Raw genomic sequence first — 27,111 nt, forward strand, 5'->3', positions numbered from 1 at the left:
TCTTGATACTACATGGACGTACCAATGAATCGATCAACAAAAAGTAGCGATGAAATTATTGCTTTCTGAAATTATCGTCCTGAGGGCGACGCATCTAAAGCATTCGCATTTAAAAAAAGATTCATACTAACATTCCAAGAAACTTTCTATACTCGACATGAATCTATCGTCCCAGTTTAACAATTTATATTATTTAAGAATATTATTCCAACTTAATAATATATTTATCAAACGTATTTAGTGCTCTCATTGTTATTATATCCATTGTAAGTGGAACTGTATAAAAAGTTAGACTTAAGCTTATCCTAGAGAGTGCAAAGTTGAGAATAAATGATTATATATATAGCGTGTGTTTAAAAAAAGGGTTTAGGACTTTAAAGGCAGATAGTACTCATAAAATGGTAGAAAATCGACCTAATAAATATGGATCGAAAAATGAATATTGTCAGAATTATGGACAATTATGTATTTTAATTAAAGCAAGTGACTACTCGCTTCTGGTGCTTGCAAAGTGTACAGATTTTCTACATGTTCTCCTATTTTTGCAACATACCTCACAATTTCATACCATGGAATTGCGAATTCTTTCAAAAATTTCGGCCTGATTATTTGATAAGTATCTTGTATTTTTTTATATAATTCGTTTTATATTTAAATAAGTCCTTCAGTGAAAAATAGATTGGACGGAATAAACCAGTCCCATTGTTTCCTTCTCCTGATTAAATCTCCTGGACTTTCTTTTATGGGAATTTCATGATGTATTCTTCACCGATAAATGACAGACGAATTACATCGGAAAATAAATATCTAACAAATAGTTACAACAAAGCCGTGGATTTTTGAAAATTTGCAGTTTTGTAATGTGAAGATATGAAGTATATGTAGAAATAAGGGAACATATAGGAAATCTTCTATGGATTTTGTGAGCACTAGAAGCGAGTAAGTCACTTGCTTTAATTAAAATAAATAATTGTTCATAATTCTGACAATATTAATTTTTCAATCCATGTTTGTTAGGACTTTTTTCCTCCATTTTGTAAGTACTATTTGCCCTTGTCTTGAACCTTTTTTTCTAAACACCCTGTATATACAGAGTATATAAAAAGTACCGGGACGGTGAAATATCTCGAAAACTAAGCATTTTAGAAAAAAATGTTTCAGACAAAAGTTGTATGGTTTCAAGGGGAACATAAAACATCTATATCATTTTGTTTATAGATGGTACCATTTTCAAGATATTCACTGACCATTAATTTTCATAAATGGAAATCCCAATTTTTTATTATATCATTTTTTTCTACCAATTAATTTTAACAACTTTTGTCTGAAACATTTTTTTGCTTGTCTAATATTTTTTGAGATATTTAAGAAAAACTTGATAACTTTTTCTGTATATTTAAATATTTAACTTACGATATCTTGCTATTTGTCGGAAGAAAAAGTGACATGAAACTTTTTTACTCTATTTGGTCTCAAAAATATATTGTTACAATAGCGCTCCAACTTTTGTTAACTTATTGACCTTTGGAAATTTCAAAATCATCAAATTAACAAAAGTCAGGTCACTGTTATAACAATATATTCTTAAGACTAAATAGAGTAAAAAAGTCTAGCACTATTTTTTTGTTCGACAAATAGTGTGATATTGTAAGTTAAATGTTAAGAAAGTTACCAAGTTTTCTTTAAATATCTCAAAAAATATTAGGTAAATAAAAAAACTGTTTCAGACAAACATTGTTCAAATTAATTAGTAGAAATAGATATAGATAGATTGGTATAAATAGATGTAAAAATATATAATAAAGATATAATAAAAAATTAGGTTTTGTCCATTTATGAAAAGAATAATGATCAGTAGATATCTCGAAAGTGGCGCCATCTGTAAATAAAATGATGTAGTCTTTTTATGTCCCCCTTGAAACCAACTTTTGTCAAACAACTTTACTTACAACTTTTGTCTAAAACATTTTTTTTCTAAAATGCTAAATAGTTTTCGAGATATCTGGATACCATCTGGATACTTTTTATGCACTCTATATATAATTATAATTATAAACACGTCTAGTTTCCAAACAACGTGCTAAACAATAATTTTTAATCGAGTCATCGAGTATTGAAGACATTACACTGCAGACATGTATAATTGACTACGATAGACCGAAAACTTTAAATAATATAATATACATTCATCAATAACTAATAATACATGTTAAATTTTAAAATATCGACACCATTTTATTGGATGCTTTCCATTTAGCACAATTGGCAGAAATATCTTTTTATCCTTGTTCCACATTGAATGAATAACAAAGGAATATTGTGTTGATTTATATCGCTAAAAGCATTTGTTGCGTGCTGAGCAATTGATCCTTCGTGTGATAATTCATCGGCACGGAATTAACATGTCATAGAGATATCTTGAATGATGCACCGGTGAAAACCTCTAAGTTCAAGGCTGTTGTTGCGTTTGTACTCTTAAATAAGCGGAAGCGCGACGAAGCGTATCTAGAACGCTTCCGGGTGATTGTGCAGCAGCTTCGTGTTGTTCTGAATGACCGTTTTGGAAAACAGAAAGTTGTTGTCCGATACGAAGTCCGCTATGACAATATTCAGCCCGCCGCGGCCTGGTCGTTTCTGACTGATCCAAGAGAGAATCGCCTTCCGGCAGAGCGGCACCAGATCCCTTTGCAAGGTGCCGCACAGGTGCTTTAAAACGTAGGGCGTGTCCGGTGTAAGGAGGCATTGCGACACGAAGGCGATATCTAACGATCTGTTTTGCAGTTCAACGTTCAGGAAGTCAATCAGCTCGTCTACGCGGACGGTGTTGGGCCAGATGGTGCGCCAGAGACCAGACGGCCACAGACCCGTGTAGTTGTGCGCGTAAACATTTCTATAAATGACGAACACTTGGTACCGCTTGAGAATTAGCCACTGTAGCGTGATGTGGTCGAACCTAGACGAGACCGGACATAGTTTCCCGCGGAAGATCTGATTGATCCTTTCTATGAAACGATGGTGATCCTCGTCGGTGAAGGCGTAGAAGTGCTGAAAATCCAGGATAACGATCTCGTTGGCATGCGAGGTGAGCCAGTCGGCGACCTCCATCAGTGGCTTGCTGATCTCTGAGCCGTACAAGCCATGCAGGAAGTATATATCTTTGGTTCTCGGCTTCGTCGCGACGCGCAAATCCAAATATCGGATTCCGCCATTGAGCTGTTGCTTGACATCGTCACGTTGTGTAATAGACCAATTTAAGATAATAGGCTTGGCAACGAACGAGCAGTAACGACCGAGCGTTCGGATGACGGTAGGTTCGTCCGGCCCCACGTCGTTGCGCCTCTCGATCGTATAAGTCATGGTGTCGTGGGAACCTGTTGGAAATTATTTCTTTTTATAATCGCTCTCGATCTGCTGCTAAATATGGATTATTGAGTCATTGTGTTTACACCCATTTTACCACACTTGGAGGAAACTACGTCGAACGAAACTGTCTACATTTATGAAGGAATGGCTACTGAGGAGCGACTCAGTATATCGAGTTACTTCTCTTCTTGTCATCGAGTGAACCGAAGTGCTCACGAAACGTTAGAAACAAAAATGTGAAGACTCCAACTTGGAAACCGGACCGAGCACTTCGAAGCAATTTCGGAATTTAGAAATTGCAACAATTCGAGAGTCATAATACCAAAATCCGGAAGGCAATTTTCCCGAAGTGCAATCTTTGTATAATTGTTTCAAGGATTTCGTGTTGAGGAATCGTTTCAAGGATTTATTACTCTAAAAACAGTACACACACAACAATATTAATATCTACTCATGTGAATACACTCTGTGAATACTTGCTGTAGTTACTGATTGCTTTATGCTATTCTTCCTGCATTCAAATGAGAAGATAATAAAAACATTAAGATAAATACGAATAAATATAACATAAAATAATATAATAAAATAAATATAACCAAAAATATAAAAAATATAAAAATACAAAAATAAATAGAGATAATAAAAAAGATAAATAAAATAATAATAAAATAATAATAATAATAAGATTAATGCACTCGATTGTACAACTGTTACAATATTTCAGGAGACTACTCGGTGTTCGGATTTCGGTATTATGAATTTTTAGAAAATTGTCTCACACACATCTTTTAAATTTCAATAATTAATTCTCTTCAGCTTTCGATCATGGATAGATCAGGGGACAGAAAGTTGTAATACTTTTTACTTCGAGTTTCGCATCGTATTCTGTGTCTAGTAAGAAAATATATCTTCTACTAGAAATTTATGAAAAAGAACAAATTTTCCTATTGAATGCGGGATGCGTCATGATACTCATCGAGATAAGAGTGTTATAAGCTTTAAGTGAACATTAATCAACAATAACATTATATCAATGTTATAAATTCTCATTCGACAATGTAACTATTATGTATGTTGATATGTGTTATGTCATATATTAGTGAGCACAAAATTACAATATGAATGTAATGTCACATTGTTATTTTATACTTATTAAGATTTTTGCTCACTGATCGAATGGTAAAGAAAAATTTTCAGGAAAATGATTATGTATGATTATATAAAACTATATAAAAAAAAATATGTTTTTTTATGTGTAATTATACATGATTTATATATGAATTTAGTTTTTATATAGTCACATATATAATTATATACAATTATATATGTCTCTACAGGAAAAGTTCTGTTCAATGAAGAAGAAAATGGTTTTATTCAATTAACAATCGACATTATACTTTTACCGTAAATATAAACATCTACTTCAATTATATAATAAGTATAGTTACCGATATCGATATCTCTGATATATAATTACGTATAATTATACAGGCCGATGTAAAATTTACCCATATAGCACAGAAAGTTGCAGCAACATGCAACGTTGCAACAATGTAATGCAATTTTTGTGCTGTATGAATTAACCATTAAATTGCCAGAGAATTCTAAGAGTTTTAAAACATATATGACTACATATTTTGCATAGACGAATTTCCTATACCATCCAAGTATATGTGACACGAAAAATGTTAAACTAATAGTGATATCAGAAATTATTATTCAAATTCCTCTGTTATGATCTTTCAAAAGGCTGAATAAGGGTAAATCTTGCACAGATTTAAAGGCCCCTGGATCTAGGGAATCGTCCGGAACGATTAAAATTAATCGTGTAGTTTTCTTTTGAGTATCAAGTTTTAAGTCTTCCTGTATATGGCTACATAGAAGCAAAATTTATATAGGGTGTCTCACAAGAACATATAAATATCTTGTGTATGTGCAGATTAGATCAAATTGGACGAAAGAATCCTGCACTATTTAGCGAATAACCATGTAGATTTTTAATTATTAATTAAAGAAGATCATATCGTATATATCACATACGTATATATCAATATCCTTAGTTAACAATTAAAGTCTGTCCTTTTTAACTGAACTAGTACTACACTGAAACTTCGTTCCTTTTCTCTTCATCGTAAATTTATATATGATATTTATTTCACGTTAAATGACAAAAAGTACAAACTAGTTCAGCTAAGAAGAACCTTGAAAATCTACGTGTATTCGTAAAATGGTACCAACTTCTGAGTAGTGTATGTGTGATCTATATGTACATGAACTATTTGGTTTGACCTAATCTACATGTTCACGAGAGATTTATATGTATCATCAGACACCTATCTTTTTTTCCAGATTATCTATAATTTCCTATTATTCTTGGTATTTAATGAGCGTCGCTGGTTAGACGTGAATGAAGCTTAAGGTAGAAGGATTATATATTTTGAACATTCGTTGCCTCAGACAGAAACATGACATTGCGTAAAGCAGAAAGATTCGAACATACCGGGTATCGCCAGGTATATTATGGGTATGTTCTTGAGCGCAGCGGGAAACCGTGTCATCCAGAACTCCAGATCGTCGTTCAAAACCGCGACACCCGCGCTGCTCGGCATTCTGGCGATGTTACCTTCTTCTGCTCTGCCCTCCATGGTGTTCGGATCTCCGGCGGTCGCTGTTCCGATCACATCGTATACGCGGGCCGATATACAGACCGATTCGAATCTGGTCACGAGGTTGCTCCCGAAGCGCGACTCGCAGCGACGCACGCGGTCGCAGGTGTCAGCCGGCCGCGACGCAAATGACGCGCTACCACGGTCTCGTCAGCGCTTTATTGTTATTCATGTGCTTTCCCACGATGATTTCAGGCCGAGTGCGCCGCGTTAATGCAGCTGCGAGGCGCATTCAGTGAGGAGAGCAACGCGTAACCTCGCTACGCTCCGCCGGCCGCGGATATTGTAGACCTCGGTGAGAAGCCTCGCTGATCGTCGCGGAATAGCGGAAAAATGGGAATGTGGCGCCGCCAGAGAGCGAGACTCTACCAGCGTGTGTGAACCAGCGATGATCGCGAATAATCGGGAATAAAGAAGATTTTTGAGATTCCCCGAAACAGATGATGCGATGCGCGCTCTCCGTTTTGCGCATACGCAAAGCCAGATTGGCATTTTATCGTGTGATCAATTTACGAACGTACTGACTACATATGTAAAGTTTTCTGACGCGGATCGCAACCGCAATTGGGCTCATCGTTTATTACGCGTGCAATGCGTATCGATCAAGGAACGAGCCGATATTTCTTTCCGCGAATGTGTGCAAGCTTTTTCTTTCGCTTGAAGCTCGATTGGGAATTCTTTGTGTGCTTCTTCTTGTCACATTCCGTTGTTAAAATTCATCTTCATCCACCTGAAAGTACTTTTGATATACCATTTGCTAAGAAAAACACTCCAGATAGACAAATTTCGGCAGATTGCATAGAGATTGAATTCGAGAATTAAAATAGCAGCATAAGTACATAAAGATGCGTCTTCATACAAGAAACATTGTAGCAGCATGTAAAAGAAACAATCTAATGCCATGAAAATTGCGGCACATGCCACAATTGTATCGGCAAGAGGACGCAATTAATCAGCAATCTAAACAAACTGATATTTTGCTGCAGAATAATATCATGGAATAATAAATACGTATTTCTTACAGCAAGCATATTACGAACATGTTATGCTGCTTCAATAATATCATAAAATAAAAAATGAATGCACGCATGCTACTGCTAACATGTCTATCTATCTGAGATACTTTAAAAGTTACAGTATATTATACATATATATTGTACATCGAAATTATGTATATCATTTTTAAAGCCCATTCATTTATGAATTATATATGAAGAAAAGTGATACGTATCCATACAGCACAAAAAGTTGCAGCAACATTGTTTCAATATTGCAACAATGTTACAATGTTGCTGCAACTTTTGATGACGTATGGATACTGAGATACATGTATTTGTTGAAAATTTATTTTATTATAGAGGAAAGTTGCCGATATTATACCGGCTTCTAAATTGCACGATCTTTATATTTTATGAAATCTGAAGGCCTAATGCTACATATTATGCACGATTCATCTATCGATCATACATACGTAATAGAAAGAAGTGAGTGTTTATGCACGAGAGTGTTTTATTAAAGAAAGCAACCACAGGTTTCTTAATCTTAGAAATAAGCTTTACTCGTCTTTACGTAAGGCATTTAGTAAGTTTTAAAAGGTGTATTAATTTAGCTGCTTATCATTTTCATACTACATTAAAATTAACATATTTGCATGGCACAGTTCGGACACAGCTTTACTTTATAATACTTTATAGCAGTACTTTACTGCTATAATTTATAGCAGTACTTTACTGCTATAATTTGAAAAACACGACTAGGTTTTTTAATCAAACCATCATTATTGATTGTCCCTATTTTGTACTGATAATACAATTTCCAAGGAAAACTGCATCTGTGACTTGTGATTGTGATTATTCTTAAAGTTTGTAAGAAGTAGTTTATTTTTTTGTGTTATTTATATTTATTTCTTGTTTTAACGAGAAACCGATTCTTGCTTAATAGTTGTTTATTTTCTAAATTAGTTTCTGAAAACGAGAACTTTTATTTCTGTAGTTTTAATTTCGAGGATGTAATAAATAAATTCTGCAATTTTTACGTGGTTTTAGTTACGTGGTCAAAGAATGATTTCATGAATATAAAAAGTCAACTTTTATATAAAACAAACCTCGTATAAAGATGGATATCATTTTTATAATCGTTTTAATAAGTAATTTAAATTGATTTTTATAATTAAGAAATGTTTTCTTAGTTTTTTATACGAAGTAAGTGATTTTAATTAATTTCTTAGTCAAATTATTAAAAACAAAAATATTTTATTTTTGTAATTTTAACATTTATTTTTTTAATTAAAAATTTTTGTTTAGTTTGTTTTTTATACAAATTGTAATTTGTATAAAATTAAAAATTAAAAATGTTTTATACAAGTTGTTCAATAAAACATATTTATTTAAATTTATATATTATTTTTTTACACAGTTTTTAAATTAACTAATTTTTAAATTAGTTACGTCAGTACGATAAAGGAAACAAGATATAATTTAGAAAACGTAGTACAATTTAGGCAACTTGTTGCCTAAATTGTATAACTTACAAAGATTTTAAAAAAGATTTATTTGTAGGTGATATTGTTGTGCAAAAAATCTAAAAATATATAGAGTGTCATAAATAAATTAAGGATAACTTTCTATTTAATCTTTATCTCATTTTTATTAGCATTTGTAAATTAAAAATAAAAAAATTGAAAACTAGTCCAATATAAGCAACCTTCCTCTATGTATACACACATACACATACACACACATATATCTCAGGTATTAAGGCCAGAGCGACAACAAAAAGAGATTATCTTACGCTATCGCGATAATTTACCTGTGAATCATTGTGTTCCATATTGGAAATACTGCTTTTCTCCAGGATATCTTGCAATGAATGAATAATCTTTTGTTTTTGATCGGCGCAACATGAAGTACAGATATCACTCGTACGAATATCCTGTTTCTGCAACTGAAGATAATTATTATCATTAGTGATAATCATACACACTCGAAATCGGAGTATTTTTGTGCAAGGACATTTTTGCAGAATTATATTCAGGACTGAAAATAATTTGTAACGTCGTTATTGCCGTAAGTTGTCTTTTTTCAATAATTATCTAGTAGCGACATTATTTCTATCTTGTTTTCGTTAGTAATGATAACGATAATTATATCTTTTTGCTAACAATAATGGATTACTACTTTATATATACAAGGTATCCCAAAAGTAACGGACCATCCTAATAACTCTTCAGTATTGAAGTTTCAAGGAAAATGATCTGAATAAAAGTTGTAGGGATTTAAGTGAGCTACCTTATAATGACCTTGACTTTGAACTTGACCTCTACTTTCAAGGTCATTTGAAAGTCAACTTGTGTTTTTCAAATGGAAACCCCTATTTTTTACTTCGGATTCTGAAAGAGCGCAAAATTTTACGTTCAAATATGTATCTTTACGGGGGGTCGAAATGAACTGTAGAAGTCATTTGAAGGTCAAATATATTACTGGTACGAAATAACTGGTAAATCGTGGTTTTTATGAAATATGACCCGAATAAAAGTTGTTGGGAACAAAGAGGGCCATAAGCTGGTGACCTTGACTTTGACGTTGACCTCCATTTTCAATGTCATTTAAAGATAAACTCGTGTTTTTTAAATAGGAACCCCTATTTTTTACCCCGGATTCTGAAGAGCGCGTTCAGGTTGTTGAGCATTCAGGTTGTTGTAGGAGTCAAGGCAAACGTTGTGGGTCATTCAAAGGACAAATAATGATTTGACCTTGAGAGCACCATGCAGTAACGGAATACGTTGCCAGTATTCACTTGATTGAATAAAATATTAGGTAACTATTGCCTGCGTAGCAGGCTGGATTTTCAGACCCCATGTGATTCAACCATTGAAGGCAAGATCGTAATGATCCAGCCACTGAAAGCAAGATCTAAGTCATTCGACCAATGGATGCAAGATGGAGGTCGCTTCTGGGATTGGATCCTCACTTATGTGTGAATGGAAAACTAATGGATTAAATGTTCAAATTGAAGGCCTCCAACTTCTTGACAATATGCCATGCGTTGATAAAAATCAGAGACAGATATTCTTATCATATCTTGGTCCATCGAGGTACACTCTCGGATAATACGATTTCGGAGTTCATATAAATTATTTGGCTTTGTTTCATAGATTCTACTCTTCAGATAACCGCACAGGAAATAGTCAAGTGGTGATAGATCTGGGAATCGAGGAGGCTATTCGATTTCATCTCTTCTTCCAATCCATCGACGATGAAACTGATTATTACGAAAGTCACGAACAATTATGGCATAGTAAAGTCTTGTTCCATCTTGTTGAAATCAAGTTTGTTCAAAATTATCACCTGCAATCTCTCTTATTCTTGGTATTATTTGATTCTTTAACATATCCAGATATTTTGCGGCGTTCAAATCACCATCAATAAAAAAGGACCTACTATTAAGTTATTCAAAATACCTGCCCAAACATTCACTTTCTGTGGGTATTGAGTACGAGATTCTTGCATGCAGCGTGGATTAGTGTCACTCCAATATCTGCAGTTGTGTCTATTCACTTCGCCCTTTAATGTGGAAGTTATTGGGTCTATGCATAATTCCGTAGCGAAATTCCGATAGATGTCGTTCACAGTTATTTTTCCGCTCGCACATGTATCAAACATATGAAGTGTCGTACATTAAGTGAAAGCTGAAATTTATGCCGACATTTTAAGAAAGTATTCATCGAGATCCGTGACGTATACGAAGTTTAATTATATTTTGAACATGGAAGGAAAAAACGTGTATTTTCGGTGCATTTCGCTTTTTTATTTCCGAAAAGGCAAAAACGCGTCGCAAACTCATAAAAAGATATGCGTCGTACAGAGAGAATGCCGTAAGCGAAAGTGTGTGTTGGAAGTGGTTTGCGAAATTTCGTTACGGAGATTTTGATCTTCAAGATGCTCCTCGCTCTGGTCGGCCAATCACTACTGATGTCGATCAAATCAAGGCTTTAATCGACTCTGACCAGCATTTGACGACTACATAACCTCAACATTGACCAATCAACTGTTTCAAGACATTTACGAAAGCTTGGAATGGTAAACAATCTTGATGTTTGGGTGCCGCACGAACTGAGTGAAAAGAATTTAATAGAGCGAATTTCAGCTTGCGATTTGCTGCTCAAACGCTATCAAAACGAACCATTTTTAAAGCGGATGATCACTGGCGATGAAAAGTGGATTGTCTATAACAATATCAGTCGAAAAAGATTATGATCGAAGCGCGGGGAGGCTGCTCAGACGGTCGCAAAGGCTGGATTACACCCGAAGAAGGTCATGCTCTGTATCCGGTGGGATTGGAAAGGAATCGTCCATTATGAGCTGCTGCCACCCAACAAAACGATTGATTCGACCAAGTATTGCTCACAACTGACTAAATTAAAGCGAGCAATCGATCAGAAGTGGCCCGAATTGGCGAAGCGAATTGGCGAACAGAAAAGACGTTGTCTTCCACCAGGACAACGCTTGACCACACGTTTCTCTGATGACCCGGCAAAAGTTATTGCTGCTTGGGTGGGATGTTTTGGTACACCCACCGTATAGTCCGGGCCTTGCACCTTTAGACTATCACTTATTCGAGGCGCTACAGAACAATTTGAATAATAAAACCTTCAGTTTCCTGGACGTCCTAAAAAATCACTTGGATGACTTCTTTGTCCAAAGATCTCAGGACTTCTATGAAAGAGGGATTATGAAGTTTGTGGAGAGATGGCAGAATGTCATTGAACAGAATGGAACATATCTAGTTGATTAAAATCGCTTTCTTTGCTAAATATCAGGTTATCTAAAAAATATTGTACCTTTTGCGCACGAAATAGCGTTAGTGTCCCAAATCTCAGGGTATATGAGTCGCAACAGGTCAGCAGGCCTAACATCATTTGACAGCTGACAGTTGAAGCTAGTAGACGTACAAAAAGTGTTGGAATTCTTATAATCAGACGTAAGATATTGCGCCGTGAAGATAAGTGAACTTTCCGCAAAACTGCGCTACATTTTATAATTTTATTTCGATAAAAGCACAAATGCTGCGCAGGCCCGTGAAGAAATTTGTGCTGTTTATGGGCAAGATACGTTATCAAAAGCAACAGCCAAAAGATGGTTCAGTCACTTTCGTTGTTGGAAATTTCGATGTCCAAGATGCTCCTCGCAGTGGGCGATCAATCACAGAAAAAGTGGATGATATTCTGGCAAAAGTCGAGCAAGACCGGCATGTAAGCAGTCATGACATCGCCAATGACCTAAACATCCACCACCAAACAGTGTTAAATTATTTGGAGAAAGCTGGCTACAAAAAGAAGCTCGATGTTTGGGTGCCACATGATCTGACTCAAAAAAATTTACTCGATCGAATTTCTATCTGCGAATCTCTACTGAAACATAACGAAATCAAGCCATTTCTGAAGCGGTTGATCACGAGTGATGAAAAGTGGATAACCTACGACAACAATGTGCGAAAAGATCGTGGTTGAAGCGAGGAGAAACTCCACAGTCTGTGGCAAAGCCCACACTGACGCCCAGGAAGATTATGCTGTGTGTTTGGTGGGATTGGAAGGGCATCATGCATCATGAGCTGCTGCCGCCAGGCAGAACGATAGACTTGGACCTGTATTGTCGACAATTAGCGCGATTGCACCTAGCAATTCAAAAGAAACGGCCAGAACTGGTCAACAGAAAGGGTGTCGTATACCACGCTGACAATGCCAGACCGCAAACATCTTTAACGACCCGTCAGAAATTGAGAGAATTTGGCTGGGAGGTTTTAATGCACCCACCGTATAGCCCGGACCTGGCACCGCCAGACTATCATTTGTTTTGGTCTCTGCAGAACTCCTTGAATGGTGTTAAGTTAGTTTCAAAAGAGACCTGTGAAAACCACATGTCCCAATTTTTTGACCGGAAACCACAGAAGTTCTATAGCGACGGGATTATGGTGTTGCCGGAAAAATGACAGAAGGTCATCGAACAAAATGGTACATATGTGGTTTCATAATGTTATTTTCAAATAACAATAAATGTATTCTCAATTTTGACCTCCAAAGGCTCAATACTTTTTAGACAACCTAATATTTTGCGTTTGAAATTTATTCGATTTTCGCTACGGAATTATGCATAGACCCAATACATTCATCAGAAAATACTATATTATAAGAAAAATCCTGGTCCCTGTCGTTCAAATCCATCATTAATTCACAAAATTCTATTCGATGATCGTCTTCATTGAGTTCCTGAACTAAGTGAACTTTATGATGAAATTTGATTAACTCCAAGATTCTATGAACGGACGCTCGAGTGTTTCCATGCTGTTCAGCTGCGTTGCGAATAGAAAGGTGAGAGTTTTTTACAAGTCAGATGGAAGTTGCTTATGCAACTTCCATCTGATTCTCCTCATTTGTAGCTGATTTAAGCCGTCCAGATTTCTGATGATCTTTCACCCCACCAGTAGTTTCATATCGTTCCACAGTTTGAATGACTGTAGATCTGGAAATTAACGGCTGACCATTATCTCGGAACATTTGATTAAATATTGTTCGAGTTTGCGAGTAAGAACGTTGAAGGTCACCCCAACCTCGCATCATTAATAGTGACAATCGTTCCTGCTCACTAAGTCGTACATACGCCATAGTTTAGTTTAGAGGTAGAAATTGACAACACAAAAAACAAGAAAAAAATTTTTGAAGATTTCCAAAAAAGACTGTTTAATTCGAGAGAAACTTTTTGTAATGACATGCTCTGTAAAGAAATACGTAGTTGCATCAGAACAACGTCGGGTGAGTATAGTCAACTTCATTCATAATTTACTAATGACAACATGAATAAGCCTTTATTTTCCAACATTAATCCATATTACAATTTTGATTCTGACACGAAATTTATATTACTTTGGATTTATCCCAGTCACACTCAATGGAACAGCTCGAACTTCCCTTTTGATCCATTAAACTTGGATTAGGTAATACTAGAAGCCCATAGGAGAAGTAGTAAAATCGGCTCAGTTGATCACACGATTTAAAAGCTTGAATATTTTTTGCGAGGCTATCTGAACTGTACAGTCTATCAGACAAGTCCGAATAATTCTGATGAATTTAGAAATTACATTAAAAACGATTTTTTTCGACGATGTTCTAATTTCGGAAGCTACTTAGACCTTGGATCATTACGATCTTGCCTTCAGTAGCTGGATCACATAGGATCTGAAAATCTAGCCTGCTACGCAGGCAATAGTTACCTAATATTTTATTCAATCAAGTGAACATTGGCAACGTATTCCGTTACTGCACGGTGCTTTCAAGGTCAAATCATTATTTGTCCTTTGAATGACCCACAACGTTTGCCTTGACTCCTACAACAACCTGAATGCTCAACAACCTGAACGCGCTCTTCAGAATCCGGGGTAAAAAATAGGGGTTCCTATTTAAAAAACACGAGTTTATCTTTAAATGACATTGAAAATGGAGGTCAACGTCAAAGTCAAGGTCACCAGCTTATGGCCCTCTTTGATCCCAACAACTTTTATTCGGATCATATTTCATAAAAACCACGATCTACCAGTTATTTCGTACCAGTAACATATTTGACCTTCAAATGACTTCTACAGTTCATTTCGACCCCCTGTAAAGATACATATCTGAACGTAAAATTTTGCGCTCTTCCAGAATCCGGAGTAAAAAATAGGAGTTTCCATTTGAAAAACACAAGTTGTCTTTCAAATGACCTTGAAAATAGAGGTCAAGGTCAAAGTCAAGGACATTATAAGGTAGCTCACTTAAATCCCTACAACTTTTATTCAGATCATTTTCCTTGAAACTTCAATACTGAAGAGTTATTAGGATGGTCCGTTACTTTTGGAACATCCTGTATATATAATATAATACATACACACACAGTGGATTGACTATGTACAAATCATTTATGTAATAAAAAAAGTCTTGAAAATTGTCTTAAAAGGAATAATAAAAATTGCAATGAATAATATAAATTGCAACTTATTTTGAGCTATTTCTTTTTAAATTATTTAATATTAGATGTATAAATAAGTTTGGTGCCTTTTAGTATGATTTTAATGTTTATCTCCCCCCCCCAAAAGAGAACGAATAACCTATTAATCTTCGAGGTCCTCATCATTTTCCATATACTTTTACTATCTTTCAAGTAACTGGCGAATCCCGGTTCGATAAGAAGATGGTAGTCTTGATTCAATCAAATCATCGATGCTTTTTTTTACTTCTTCGGGAGATTGAAAGTGGGAATCTAAGTGATACTAAAGCGGCCGGAACAAGTAATAATCCGTAAAGGCAAGTTGAAGAATAAGCCGCATATATGGGACAATTTCTTAGCCTAAAGAAATAAGTTTCAGGATCATTTTTTCCATGTGTAGCCGCGCAGCAGAATCACCATGCTAGGTTTCACTGCCGGTAAATGGTTTTTTGCGCTCGATTTCGCCATTTAAGTTAATGAGTTGCTGTTGATAATGTTCAGAAGTAACAGTTTTATCGGATTTGTGCAACTCTTAATAAATAATGCCTTTAAAATCCCACCAAATACACAATACTCTTTTAGCGTAAATATTCGATTTCACAGTACTTGTTGATGGCTCACTTGGATGAAACCACGATTTTCGTCGTTTGGGATTAGCATACAATACCCATTTTTCATGCCCAATTACAATCTTATGAAGAAAGTCCTTTTGTTTGAATTATGACAGTAGAGACATTGCCGTCTCACAGCGTCTCATTTTCCGGGGTAAGTGCATGTGGAATTCAACGGTTTGCCTTGCAACTCTTCCAAACTTCTTTAAGCATATAGAAATAGCTGGTTCGGTTACATCAAGTTTTTTAACAAGTTCCTGTTGCACCTGATAAGGATTTTCGTTCAATAGTTGTTTCAATTCTTCGTCTTCAACTTTTTTGGCACTCCACTGTGTTCTCCGTCAGTAAGAGCAAAATTTCCATTTCGGAACTTCTGGAACCACTTTTTATAAGTTTTATTAGTCACAACACTCTCACCCGAACAAATCATTTTAGCAGCCTGAGTAACATTTTTCTTCAAATTAATTGAAAAGCAAAAGAAAAATGCAATGCCTCATATGCTCCGTTTCGGATAACATCGTGTTCATTGTTGTTTTTGGAAGTTATATCGATAGGACTGCTAACTTAGCTTTTCTTAAAACTTATTGTTGATATTTTTAAATCACTATAGGACAGGAAAAATTGTAAATTTGGACCATAATTACAAAACGTCAAATGTAAAGGTACCGAACTTATTTTACATCTAATAATAACAATAACGATAACGAGCTACTTTTTCCAATGTATAATGAGCAGGATTGGGAAAATTTCGTTATTTATTTAAAAATAACTAATTATCGTTACTTTAGCCCATTGAAAAAAGTAATTCACTGTTATTGTTACTTGAAAGATAAGTCGTTAGAATTTCTATTCTTTTTCCTCACCAAGTTTTGAAAACTTTCTTTTTCTTTTAGTATTTCATACTTTGCTTATTCTATATGTATGTAAATATTCTGCGTGTGTAAAGTAACGATAAAATTAACAGTTATACAAATGGTCTATCAGAATACCTGTACTACCTATTTTATTTGGAAATAGAGTGTTGTTTAAATGTCAATGAAAGGCAATCTGAACATTTAATCTAAAAAACAAGGATATGTTAAGGCATTTAAAATTTTTTTTCAATTTTTCTTGATTAATAGTTGAAATAATAAAGAAAAATGATTCTAGTAAAAGTTGTTTATTGAAAAAAATTTACGTTGTCGTGAATTCATTTTGAGCAATAACTCATCACCATTATCGTTACTTAAAAACTAACAAGTCCTTGCAATTTTCCCAATTTTGAGAATACTTAAGTAGTATTAGTTATCTTTCTTAAACTAGTAGGACCAAATCAGCAGAATCAAACCGGACTTTCGTTTATTTAATACTTATTTTGTACCATCAACAAAAATTTTGTACCATGTGCCGTTTTGAAAAAAACTGGCGTTGCTAGCTTAATATTAAACTAGTAGGATCACAGTTAAAAAAAAAAGAGAAAAACAAAAACAAGGATAGAAATGAAAACAAAAATTTAATATATTAAACCATTTCGGTTGAAACCCCAGAATGAAATCATCTATAATAAACTTAAAAATAAACTATCCTTTATCACGAGTAGAATCAATCGGTACTTGCACATCAAAAGCGCAATAATTTGTACCTCCCAAATATGGAGTTTGAGATTTCGTACCCTCGCCCTTCCTTGGAAAACTACTCCCGACCCTTAATCAGTTCGAAAGTAAAGTACCTTTTCCTGTGAGCAAAATTAATCGGTATTCACACAGCAGAAGTGTAATAATTTGTACCTCTCAAATATAAAGTTTGAGATTTGGTACTCTCACTCTTCCTTGGAAAACCACCCCCGATTTCTAATCAGCTCTAGAGCAAAGTATTTTTTCCTGTGAGCAGAATTAATCGGTTTATACACTAGATGCGCAATAATTTGTACCTCATAAATATGAAGTCTGAGATTTTGTATTCTTGCCTTTCCTTGGAAAACCACTCTCGACACATATTGATATAATAAAATGTGTGTGTGTGTGTGAACTAAAATTAATTTTGTTAATGGTACAAATTAGTACAAAATCAGCTCTTTCCATTTCTATCCTTGTTTTCGTTTTTCTCTTTTTTTTCTTAATATGGTCCTGCTATCTTAATATTGAGCTAGCAGTGCCGTTTTTTTCCAAAACAGCACCTGATTTTTGTTGGTGATAAAAATTAGTGCAAAATAAGTACTAAATAATCGATAACGTCCGATTTGATTCTGCTGATTTGGTTCTATTAGCTTAAGAGAAGTGTATTACCTCTTATCTCAATAAAATAATATACATGATCATCCAGATAAAGTTCTGGCTTGCCAATTTATCTCTATCTGGGTAAGATAAATATATATTTTCATCTTCAATTGAAACGTGTGTTACCTTTATAAAATTATCTAAGACAACATTCATAGATAATTCAATTTCTTTACATTGCTGGAAATAATAAAATATTGAAATATTTGTTTTCACACCGTAGATGTTTATGATAATACTGCATCTATTAGATAATATCGAGACTGAGATTGCATTGGATTCCATTTACTGGACAAGTGCAAAAGTTCGTGCTCAATTTCAATATATTAGGTGTACAATTTAATTCTCGGCCTTTTTTGCTCAACTTCAATGCTCAGTTTAAAAAAAAAAATATTTACCTAATCTCAAAAGTAATCTCCCTCACTTTCTACACATTTCTGCCATTTTTCAGGCAACTTTCGAATTCCACTTCGGAAAAACGATAGTGGTTTGGATTCAATGAAGTCATCGATACTTCTTCTGACTTTTTCAGAAGTTCGGAAGTGCGAATCAACTAGGTGATGCTGTAGCGATCGGAACAGCTGATAATCTGATGGGGCGAGGTCTGGAGAATACGCCGTGTGAGGAAGGATTTCCTAGCCAAGTTGGAGATGATTTCCAGGATCGCTTTTGCCGTGTGTGACCGTGCGTTATCATACAGCAGTAGTATCTGCCTCGTTCCACTACCAGTAAATGATCTTTTTTGCTCATTCACAGTGCGTCATTCACTTTGATTAGTTGTTGCTTGTAACGTTCAGCATTGACCGTTTGACCGCGTTCAAGCAATTCGTAGTACACAACCTTTCTTGGCTGACCCGGTCGTTGTTCGTCTTCAAGATCGAAATTTCCTTCTCGAAACCTCTGAAACCACTTCTTGCAAGTGCTGTAGGAAACAGCATTTTCGTCCAAAGCCGAACAAACCATTTCCTGTGCTTCAACTGCATTTTTTTTAAATTGGAAAGCGAAAAAGAGGCAGTGCCTCAAATGCTGCTTTTCGAACGACATTGCATTCACTATTGTTTTTTGAGCTTATATCAGCAGAGCTGCCATCTGTTATATTGCATTCTAAAGCTGAGGCTTAGTACTTTCAGACCACCATAGGGCGGGAATAAATTTCAATTTGAATAGAAGCTGTCATTGAATTTTGGGGCCGAGAATTAAGTTGTACACCTAATACAATATGTCATTAGAAAAATTTTATGGTAGCACCAATGGTTATGTGTATATAAAATACATCGTTGAAAAAATGATATATTCAGTTGTCATTTGGGCGAAAGACTTGTGTATTTTGATTGAATTTGTTGTGAAAAAGATTTTGGAAATGAGAAAAAAATATGCAGTTGTGGCGTGTTGTGCTTTATAAGCTGGTATAAGCTGTGTATCATTCTACAATTCTGCACCAGCAATTCAAACTGTTAAAATACAGTTTGCGAAATTTAGAAGTGGTAATTTCCATCTTGACGACCAGCTACACTTCAGCCGACCTTCTGACATAGATAATGACATTATGCGCAATTTAGTACAAAATAATTTACGAATTTCAGCAGAAAATGTTGCTGAGAGACTCAACATCAGATCGGTCGCATTTCGGCATCAAAATAGAAATTGAGTATATTCTAAAGTTTGATATGTGATGTCGCATTTGCTAACTGAAATGAACAAATCGAATCGAGTTTCTGTAGCAGATTCCTTGTTTGGCCGACTAAATATTAGGAGGTTAAATTAATTCTGGTCTTATTTTGTCAATTTTTTATCTTTATTTTAAAGAAATGGTTAAATTTATATCAATCAAAATAATATTTTCCGTCATTAGTTACAACTTTTTCCTATCTTTCTGGCAACATACTAGTAGTGATTTCGCGATAATATAATAGAATGATCTGTCTTTCGAAGCAATCCAATCAGACCAGATCCAATCAATTTTTGCACATTCTCGTAATTATTGAAGTGTGTATCTGCCAAAACGTATTGCATCAATCGGAATAGATGGTAATTACATGGTGCTAGGTCTGGAGAGTACGCTGAGTGCGAAAGAATTTCCCATTCGAGCTTTAACAATGTTTGTTTAACGATTGAAGCAACATGTGGACGAGCATTATTATGCAAAAGATCACTGCGTGTATTACAGGCTATTGCTGACCTTTTCTGCATCAATTCATTATTCAATTTGTTCAATTGTTGCTGGTATCGCTCCCTCATAACTGTTTTATTCAGTTTTAAAAGTTCATAGTACACCACACCTTCCATATCCCACCAAATATAGAGCATTGCTTTCTTCAGTGAATGTTCCGTTTTGGTCAATGTTGATGGTTGATCTGGATCAACTCATGATTTTTTTCACTTTGGATTATCAAAATAAATTCACTTTTCCTCTCCAGTTACAATTCGTCACGAAAAACTCTTTTTTATCTAGCAAGCAAAGACATGGCGATATTCAAACGACTTGCAATGGCACTTTCATTCAATTCATGTGAAATCCATTTGCCTTCCTTTTGAATTTTTCCCGTGGCATATAGACGTTGAGTTGTTCAGCCAATTGTTTTTCCGTTTGAGCGGTGTTTTTATTCAATAATGCTTGCAATTCAGAATCTTCAAATTTGTTTGGTTGATCAGTACATTCTTTGTCACTCAAATCGAAATCACCATATTTTAATTGTTGAAACCAAAATTTTCAGTTAGAACATGATGGAGCTTGATTACTATAATTTGTAACAAGCATTTCATGAGTTTCAGTTACCGATTTTTTCAAATAAAAAAAAAGTAATAAAAGTAATAAAAAAAAGTAATAAATGTCGAAAATGCAATTTTACGATCCATTTTAGACGCGTGTAAACAATGAAACTAGCAGTAACAATAGTGCGCGAACTACTCATATATTACAGAGAAATGTCAAATCTTTCAGTGTTGCTGGATTTCAATATTCATATATTAACTTGGCTATTAACTTGGTTATTAACTAAAGCCATCTATTGCTAGGGACCAAAACTAATTCAACCTCCTAATAAAAGAGTTATAATGAGAGATCGGACGAATTTTTGCACTCATCTAATATAATCATGACTAAGTGCTAACAGAAATTTATATATTTCATCTTATCTTTTTGCTTAACTCATTTTCAAGCTACCTACGCGCGATATTATACCTGTAAAGTCTCCAGCACACAACGTTTGGCTTCGTTCAAGGTGACGTTCAGTCTATCAAATTCGGCGCATTTCTCTCGCACTTCCACTAAGACGTCTTCCCGGGCTTTCTTCATTTCCTGCAAGCGCAGTTCGAGATCCTTCACCTTCTCCTTCGACGTTGCGCATATCGTCTTATACTCGTTCATTATTCGTTCGTAATTACTGAAACGCGCGTTCTCTCGCTGCAATCGACCGTATTCGAGGAACAGATCTATGTGCTCGTGCGCGAGTTTGTGCGTCGCGTGCTTCTGTCTCATGGCATCGCTCAGCGCGATTTTCGCCTCCGCCTCGAATAACTCACACTGCAACCTAAGCATACGGTCGTTGCTTTGGCATTCCGCGCTCTGCGTCTCCAAGTCTTGGCAAACTTTCATCATCGTGTTCAGCTCGTGATTGAGCGTGATATTCCTCCTGATCACGTTATGCATCATATCCGCTATGCGGATGTTCGTCGCTTTCTTGAACTCCTGAGCAAGTTGCTTCAAGCGTTCCTCCATCTCCTTCTGCATTCTGTAAATGCGTTCGTGCATGAAAGTGAGAAAGAAATACATAATGCTTTGTGAATGGTAAAGGTCAAAGGTCGAATTGCGAAGAATGACGATAATTTGGTCACATGAAAATGTCCAAATCTACTCTTTAAACCTTTTGAAGCGGAATTTCGTGGGAAAGTAGATTGACAGTCGCGAGTCACTAGAATTTAAATTACTTTTCATTTGTAAAAAGTGAAATGTTCATCGTGAATCGTCTAGTTTCCACGCGAAATGAATTATATTTTCATGATCGTTTCGATTGAATTTCCACACGTCTTAATCCGGAAAGTAGAGTGACAGCAGACTGATTCAAATTGAAGTAATCTTTTACTTGTATAAAGTAAACTTTCCACTTTAAATCGTCAAATGAATGTTTTCGCTCGAAATTGAAGAGTCTGACGCACATCGTCGTCACTAGAACGAATATATTAATCTATTAAAATATTCATTTCTAAATTAGAATTTATTCTGATACAGCATAAATGTTCAAAGGATATTTTTAACATCTAAAAGACGTCTTACTTGTTTTAAACATCTTTCATGAGTTTTTAAAACGAATTTTAGGCATTTGTGCTAGGATTCATTCTCGCAATTCGAATGACGATATTTTTATTATTATTTCAAGCAAAATTATTTGTTTTGAGTGAGATTTTATCTCAAGAAATTTAGAAAGTACTATTGTATTTCATTAAGTATACGTATTACATACAAAGTATTATCAATTGCATTCGAGAAATTAGTTGTACAGCAATATAGAGACAATAAAACGAAATAAAATATATATGATATAAGTAATGCTATATTAGAAGGTTGCATTAATTCGTGCCGCTGGGAACAGATATTTCTGGATATTATTTTAGTTCATGTCGTAGTCGCTAGATGTTAGAGGTTATATATCTCGTCATTTATAAACAACATCCAATCAAAGGTAGTTTCTGTGTACAGAGAAAGGTGATAAAGAGTGAAGCGAATATAGAACGCGATAAAGTGTTTTTCCGACACGTGCTTCTTCACTACTTTGACTTGAGAAAAAGTGCAGCTGAAGTTTATCAACTGTTTCTGGACACTTATGGCGAAGCTGCTCCTTCTGAAAGAACGTATAGAAAATGGATGCAACGTTTCAAAGAAGAATATTGAAGTTTGAGATAAGAAACGCTCAAGACAGCCGAAAAAATTTGACAAGGAACTGCAGGAGTTATTAGATGAAAATCCGGCACAGAAATCCGGCTCCAAGAATTGTTAACAATCCTCGGAGTCGATAAATCAACCGTTTCGAAATGGCTACATGACCTAGAGAAAATGCACAAAGAAGGAAAATGGGTGCTTCATCAATTGTCACAAAGCTTAAAGTTGAATTGCTTGAATATTTACATTTTTTAGCTTGTTAAACATAGGAAGAATTTTTTGTAGTGTATCGTGATTGGGGACGAAAAGTGAATGTACTATGAAAATCTGAAACGAAGGAAGTCTTGGATGGACTTTGGTCAACTTTCAACATCGACACCAAAGCGGAACATTCACGGAAAGAAGATAATGCTATTCATTGGGATATGGAAGGCGTAATGTATGAACTTTTGAATCCCAGTGAAGCGGTTAATGCCACACGTATCAACGCCAACTGGAGCGATTGAACGACGAATTGATGCAAAAAAGTCGTCAGTAACCAGTAATAGGCAGAAAGTGATTCTCCAACATGACAACGCTAGATCGCACATAACAAGAACGGTTAAAGAAACGCTGATGGGCCTGAAGTGGGAAGTTCTCCCGCACCTAGCATATTCCTTTGATCTTGCTCTTTTCAATTTTCACTTATTCCAGTCCATGCAACACGTCTTGGAACACACGCAATTCGCCAATCTCGAGGAATTTCGAAAATGGGTCGATAATAAGCCGCCTTAAAAAGCAGGTCCTTTCGATGAAGGATCCAGCTTTTACTAGAAAGGTGACAAAAAGTCGAAAGCAGTAGTTGGTTTGATTGATGTCTGATTGTAACATATAAAAATAATAAATATTTCAAGTAAAAAGACGGCACAAATTAATGCAACCCCCTAATATGAGATAAATATATATATAAAATATGTCTCAAATTACATTTATTTATCATATATTTCGTGATTTAAACTCATCGGTTAAGCTTCTATTCTTTCTAAGTTTCCTCGAGTGAAATTCTATCGCAAAAATAGAATCCGAGTTACTCGAATTCGCATGATTTTCCACTCGTATAAATTGAATTTTCTACTCTGAATCATTGATAAATATTTTTGCTCCGAATTGAGGAATAAATCTGATATTCGATCGTCACCGGAACAAATTCACTCTAATCGATTTAAATGTCCGTTCTAAATTGGAGTGAAACACTCCTGCGATTCTGAGTAGTATTTTCTGAGAATATTTTCGCTATCGTTCCGAGTGAATTTTCATTCACTCATTTTGAGTGAGACTTCACTCCAAGATATTTAATCAATATGGAGTCGCTTTGTAAACCAAAAAAAGGGATATTAATTGATTCTCTTCCGAGCGTGTTACTTTGACATTCGTGCCATTGAAATGAGTCATTTACTTAGCCTTCGTGATGATAACAGATTTCTCAGTTTCATAGAGCGCCGTCTTGTGCGCTTCCTCTTGTTCCGCAATTCGTTTCTCCTGTACTTCGAATTTATTCATCAGGTCCAAACGAGCTAATCTCCAGTCTTCCAATGCGTTCAGCTTGCCAGCTAATGGGAAATTTAAAACGATACGTAATTTCGTTTCCTGTTTACTCACACTCCTACCGTGTGAGCAGCTAGTGGGGTCAAGGTTGTCACAAGATTACTACTTTTTTTATCTAGATAAGCTTTAGATTGCATCCGGCATACAATAGAAAAAGGAGGTGGGTCAATAAGGCCTATTTTCGGTTCTCTCCAAAATTGGACCAAAATGTGTGGAATCATTTTCTTAGACCCTTGGAAGTAATATTTAGTCGATTCCAGCCTAAACGGAAATATTTGGAGCTTTACCGGCATATATATGTGTATATAGATATATATCTGAATATATTCAATATAAAGAATGAAAAGACTTGAGAGTCTGATTTAAAGTATATAAATACATATACGGACACACTACGGTGCTACTTCCTCTCCTCTTTCGTCCCCTTACATGTAGGTATGCGTAGTCGACGAAACTAGTGAAAATGCATCATAGGGGGTCTTTAGTATGAATAACGATTTGTTTAGGATTTTCGGGGAAGATACATGTACTTTCCATGACGGAAACGGATATACTTGGATCCACAATAGCGTATATATATAAAGATAATAGATTTTTATAAATGTTCCTTAAGGAGCTCCGTGATTGAAATCATATTATTTGTTCTTATTGATTATATATATACGCCATTGTGGTTCCAAATATATTTGTTTTGTCATGAAAAGTACATGTATCTTCCCCAAAAATTCTAAACAAATCGTCATTCATTCTAAAGGCTCCCCCTATGATGCACTTCCACTAGTTTCGTCGATTTTACTACACGTATCTACGTGCTTATACGTGTCAGGGGGTGGAAGAGGAGAGAGAATAGCACCGTAATGTGTTCATATATATACAGGGTGTTCCATTTTAAAGGACCCACTCAAATATCTCAGAAACATTGCGTTAAATCGAAAAATGCTTAAGACAAAAGTTGTTTAGCGTGAAGGAGGACATAGGACAGCGATAGCATTTTGTTTATAGATGGCGCCACTTTTAAAATATTCATTGATTATCAATTTTCTTAAATGGAAATCCCAGTTTTTTATTATATCATCTTTTTCTACCAATTAATTTGAACAACTTTTGTCTGAAACATTTTTTTATTTGCTTAATATATTTTGAGATATTTAAGGAAAACTTGGTAACTTTTCCAACATTTACCTTACGATATCTCACTAACTATTCGTCGAAAGAAAAAAATAGTATTAGACTTTTTTACTTTATTTACTATCAAGAATATATTACTATAATAGTGCCTATAATAGTATATATATATATACTTTGAATCAGATTCTGAAGTCTTTTCATCCTTTATATTGAGTATATTCAGTTATATATCTATATACATACATATATGCCGGTAGAGCTCCAAATACCTCCGTTTAAGCTGGAATCAACTGAGGCTGCATTCCGATATTCACTGTCAACACTGAAAATCTATAGTATATGTGACTATGTATTTTTAGTACTGGTGAATTTCGGAACGCAACTTAAATATTACTTCCCAGGGTCTAAGAAAGTCATCAAAGGGTCATGATTCCACTCATCTTGGTCCAATTTTGGAGGGGGCCGAAAACAGGCCTTATTGACTTTCCACCTTTGTCCTCGCGAAGAGATGAATTCTTCTGCTGCACACAGTTGCAAAACTAATTGAAAGTGTTGTAATCTCTCTTCCCCAAACTCGATTAGATTTGCGACTCGACGTATTACCGGCGAGTTTCACTTCGGCACTTAAAGTGTTTTCCATGGTGCGGTATTCGAACTCCATTGCGCTCTCTTTCTCTTTGCATTCAGCCAGCTCCTGCTTCCTCAATTCTTCTAAAGCTGACAAACGCTCATTCAACTCTCGCGCCTCTTCCGTCTTCTCCTCCAAATTGCGCTTCAAATGCGCCACGATGTCGGATCGGTCCTCCTTCAGCTGCTCGAATTTCTTCGTGATGGCTTTCACCTCGTTTTCCAGTTCTTCATTCCGACTGCGTAATCTTGAAGTAGAATTGCGCGGAAGAAAATTGAGTTTCGCGTGAAAAATGGGACGAACTCTCGCAAAGTGTCATTATCGATATTTTTCATAATAGACGAACCGTGACAACTGCCTATTGTAGTCTAGGATCTGCTGTTCGTAAGACACCGTTTCTCTCTCGTTCAAACACTTCTTCCGCACCTTCTCGCTACCGCCTTTCTTCTTTTTAAGCATCTTGATCTTATCATCCGCTTCGTTATTAATTGTACGTAAGACGCAAATTTATTATCTTTTCTTTGTCTTCACCGCTGCTTTGTTTAGACTGTATCAAAAACACGTTCTCGCGACGAAATTTCATGATTAAGCCGGAATATCCTCTTTATAAATTCGATGAAAGCTACTGCATTGTCTTCCCGATACTAAACGTCAATGCAACTTCGGACTCGTTATATGCCCATCTTCGTTGCCATGACAAGGATAACAAATCGTATATATCACAATCTAATATACACGTACATATTACACTGTTGAGTAATTTTATCCTGCTTGTTACATTAAATTATCGCACTCAATAACTAGCAAACAATTCTCATTTGCCAATCCTTCTTATTTTGATTTTATTCCCTGAGAGCCAATAAACAGCGTATTCGAGCAAATCTGGATTAATCAATCCGGAATCGAACCCAGATTCTTGGGTCGAACATGCATGGGCAAGCTTTATAATTGGCGCGCTAGTAGAGCCCTGTGACGTCAGTAATCGA

The 27,111-nt window shown here is 35.4% G+C and overlaps 3 protein-coding genes across 3 annotated transcripts; 1 reads left to right on the forward strand and 2 right to left on the reverse strand.

Moving 5' to 3' along the window:
- Positions 1–1,804: 1,804 nt before the first annotated feature.
- Positions 1,805–6,205, reverse strand: LOC105183630 (PI-PLC X domain-containing protein 3). Its single transcript, XM_011141902.3, has 2 exons — positions 5,864–6,205; positions 1,805–3,371 (listed from the first exon to the last, which is right to left on the reverse strand). The coding sequence occupies exons 1-2, from the start codon at positions 6,006–6,008 to the stop codon at positions 2,506–2,508; spliced, it is 1,011 nt and encodes a 336-aa protein (XP_011140204.1). The 5' UTR covers positions 6,009–6,205; the 3' UTR covers positions 1,805–2,505.
- Positions 6,206–6,428: 223 nt separating this feature from the next.
- On the reverse strand, positions 6,429–26,979 carry LOC105183629 (cilia- and flagella-associated protein 157). Its single transcript, XM_011141901.3, has 6 exons — positions 26,472–26,979; positions 26,101–26,372; positions 24,221–24,374; positions 21,091–21,640; positions 8,838–8,972; positions 6,429–6,759 (listed from the first exon to the last, which is right to left on the reverse strand). Exons 1-6 carry the CDS (start codon positions 26,582–26,584, stop codon positions 6,739–6,741), a joined length of 1,245 nt encoding a protein of 414 aa, XP_011140203.1. The 5' UTR covers positions 26,585–26,979; the 3' UTR covers positions 6,429–6,738.
- LOC109503910 (uncharacterized) lies at positions 9,361–11,770 on the forward strand. The gene is made up of 2 exons (XM_019841664.2): positions 9,361–10,122; positions 10,197–11,770. The coding sequence occupies exons 1-2, from the start codon at positions 10,029–10,031 to the stop codon at positions 10,454–10,456; spliced, it is 354 nt and encodes a 117-aa protein (XP_019697223.1). The 5' UTR covers positions 9,361–10,028; the 3' UTR covers positions 10,457–11,770.
- Positions 26,980–27,111: the final 132 nt, after the last annotated feature.

This window comes from Harpegnathos saltator, unplaced genomic scaffold (genome assembly GCF_003227715.2).
Source record: "Harpegnathos saltator strain DR-91 unplaced genomic scaffold, Hsal_v8.6 scaffold27, whole genome shotgun sequence".
Lineage (NCBI taxonomy): Eukaryota > Metazoa > Arthropoda > Insecta > Hymenoptera > Formicidae > Harpegnathos > Harpegnathos saltator.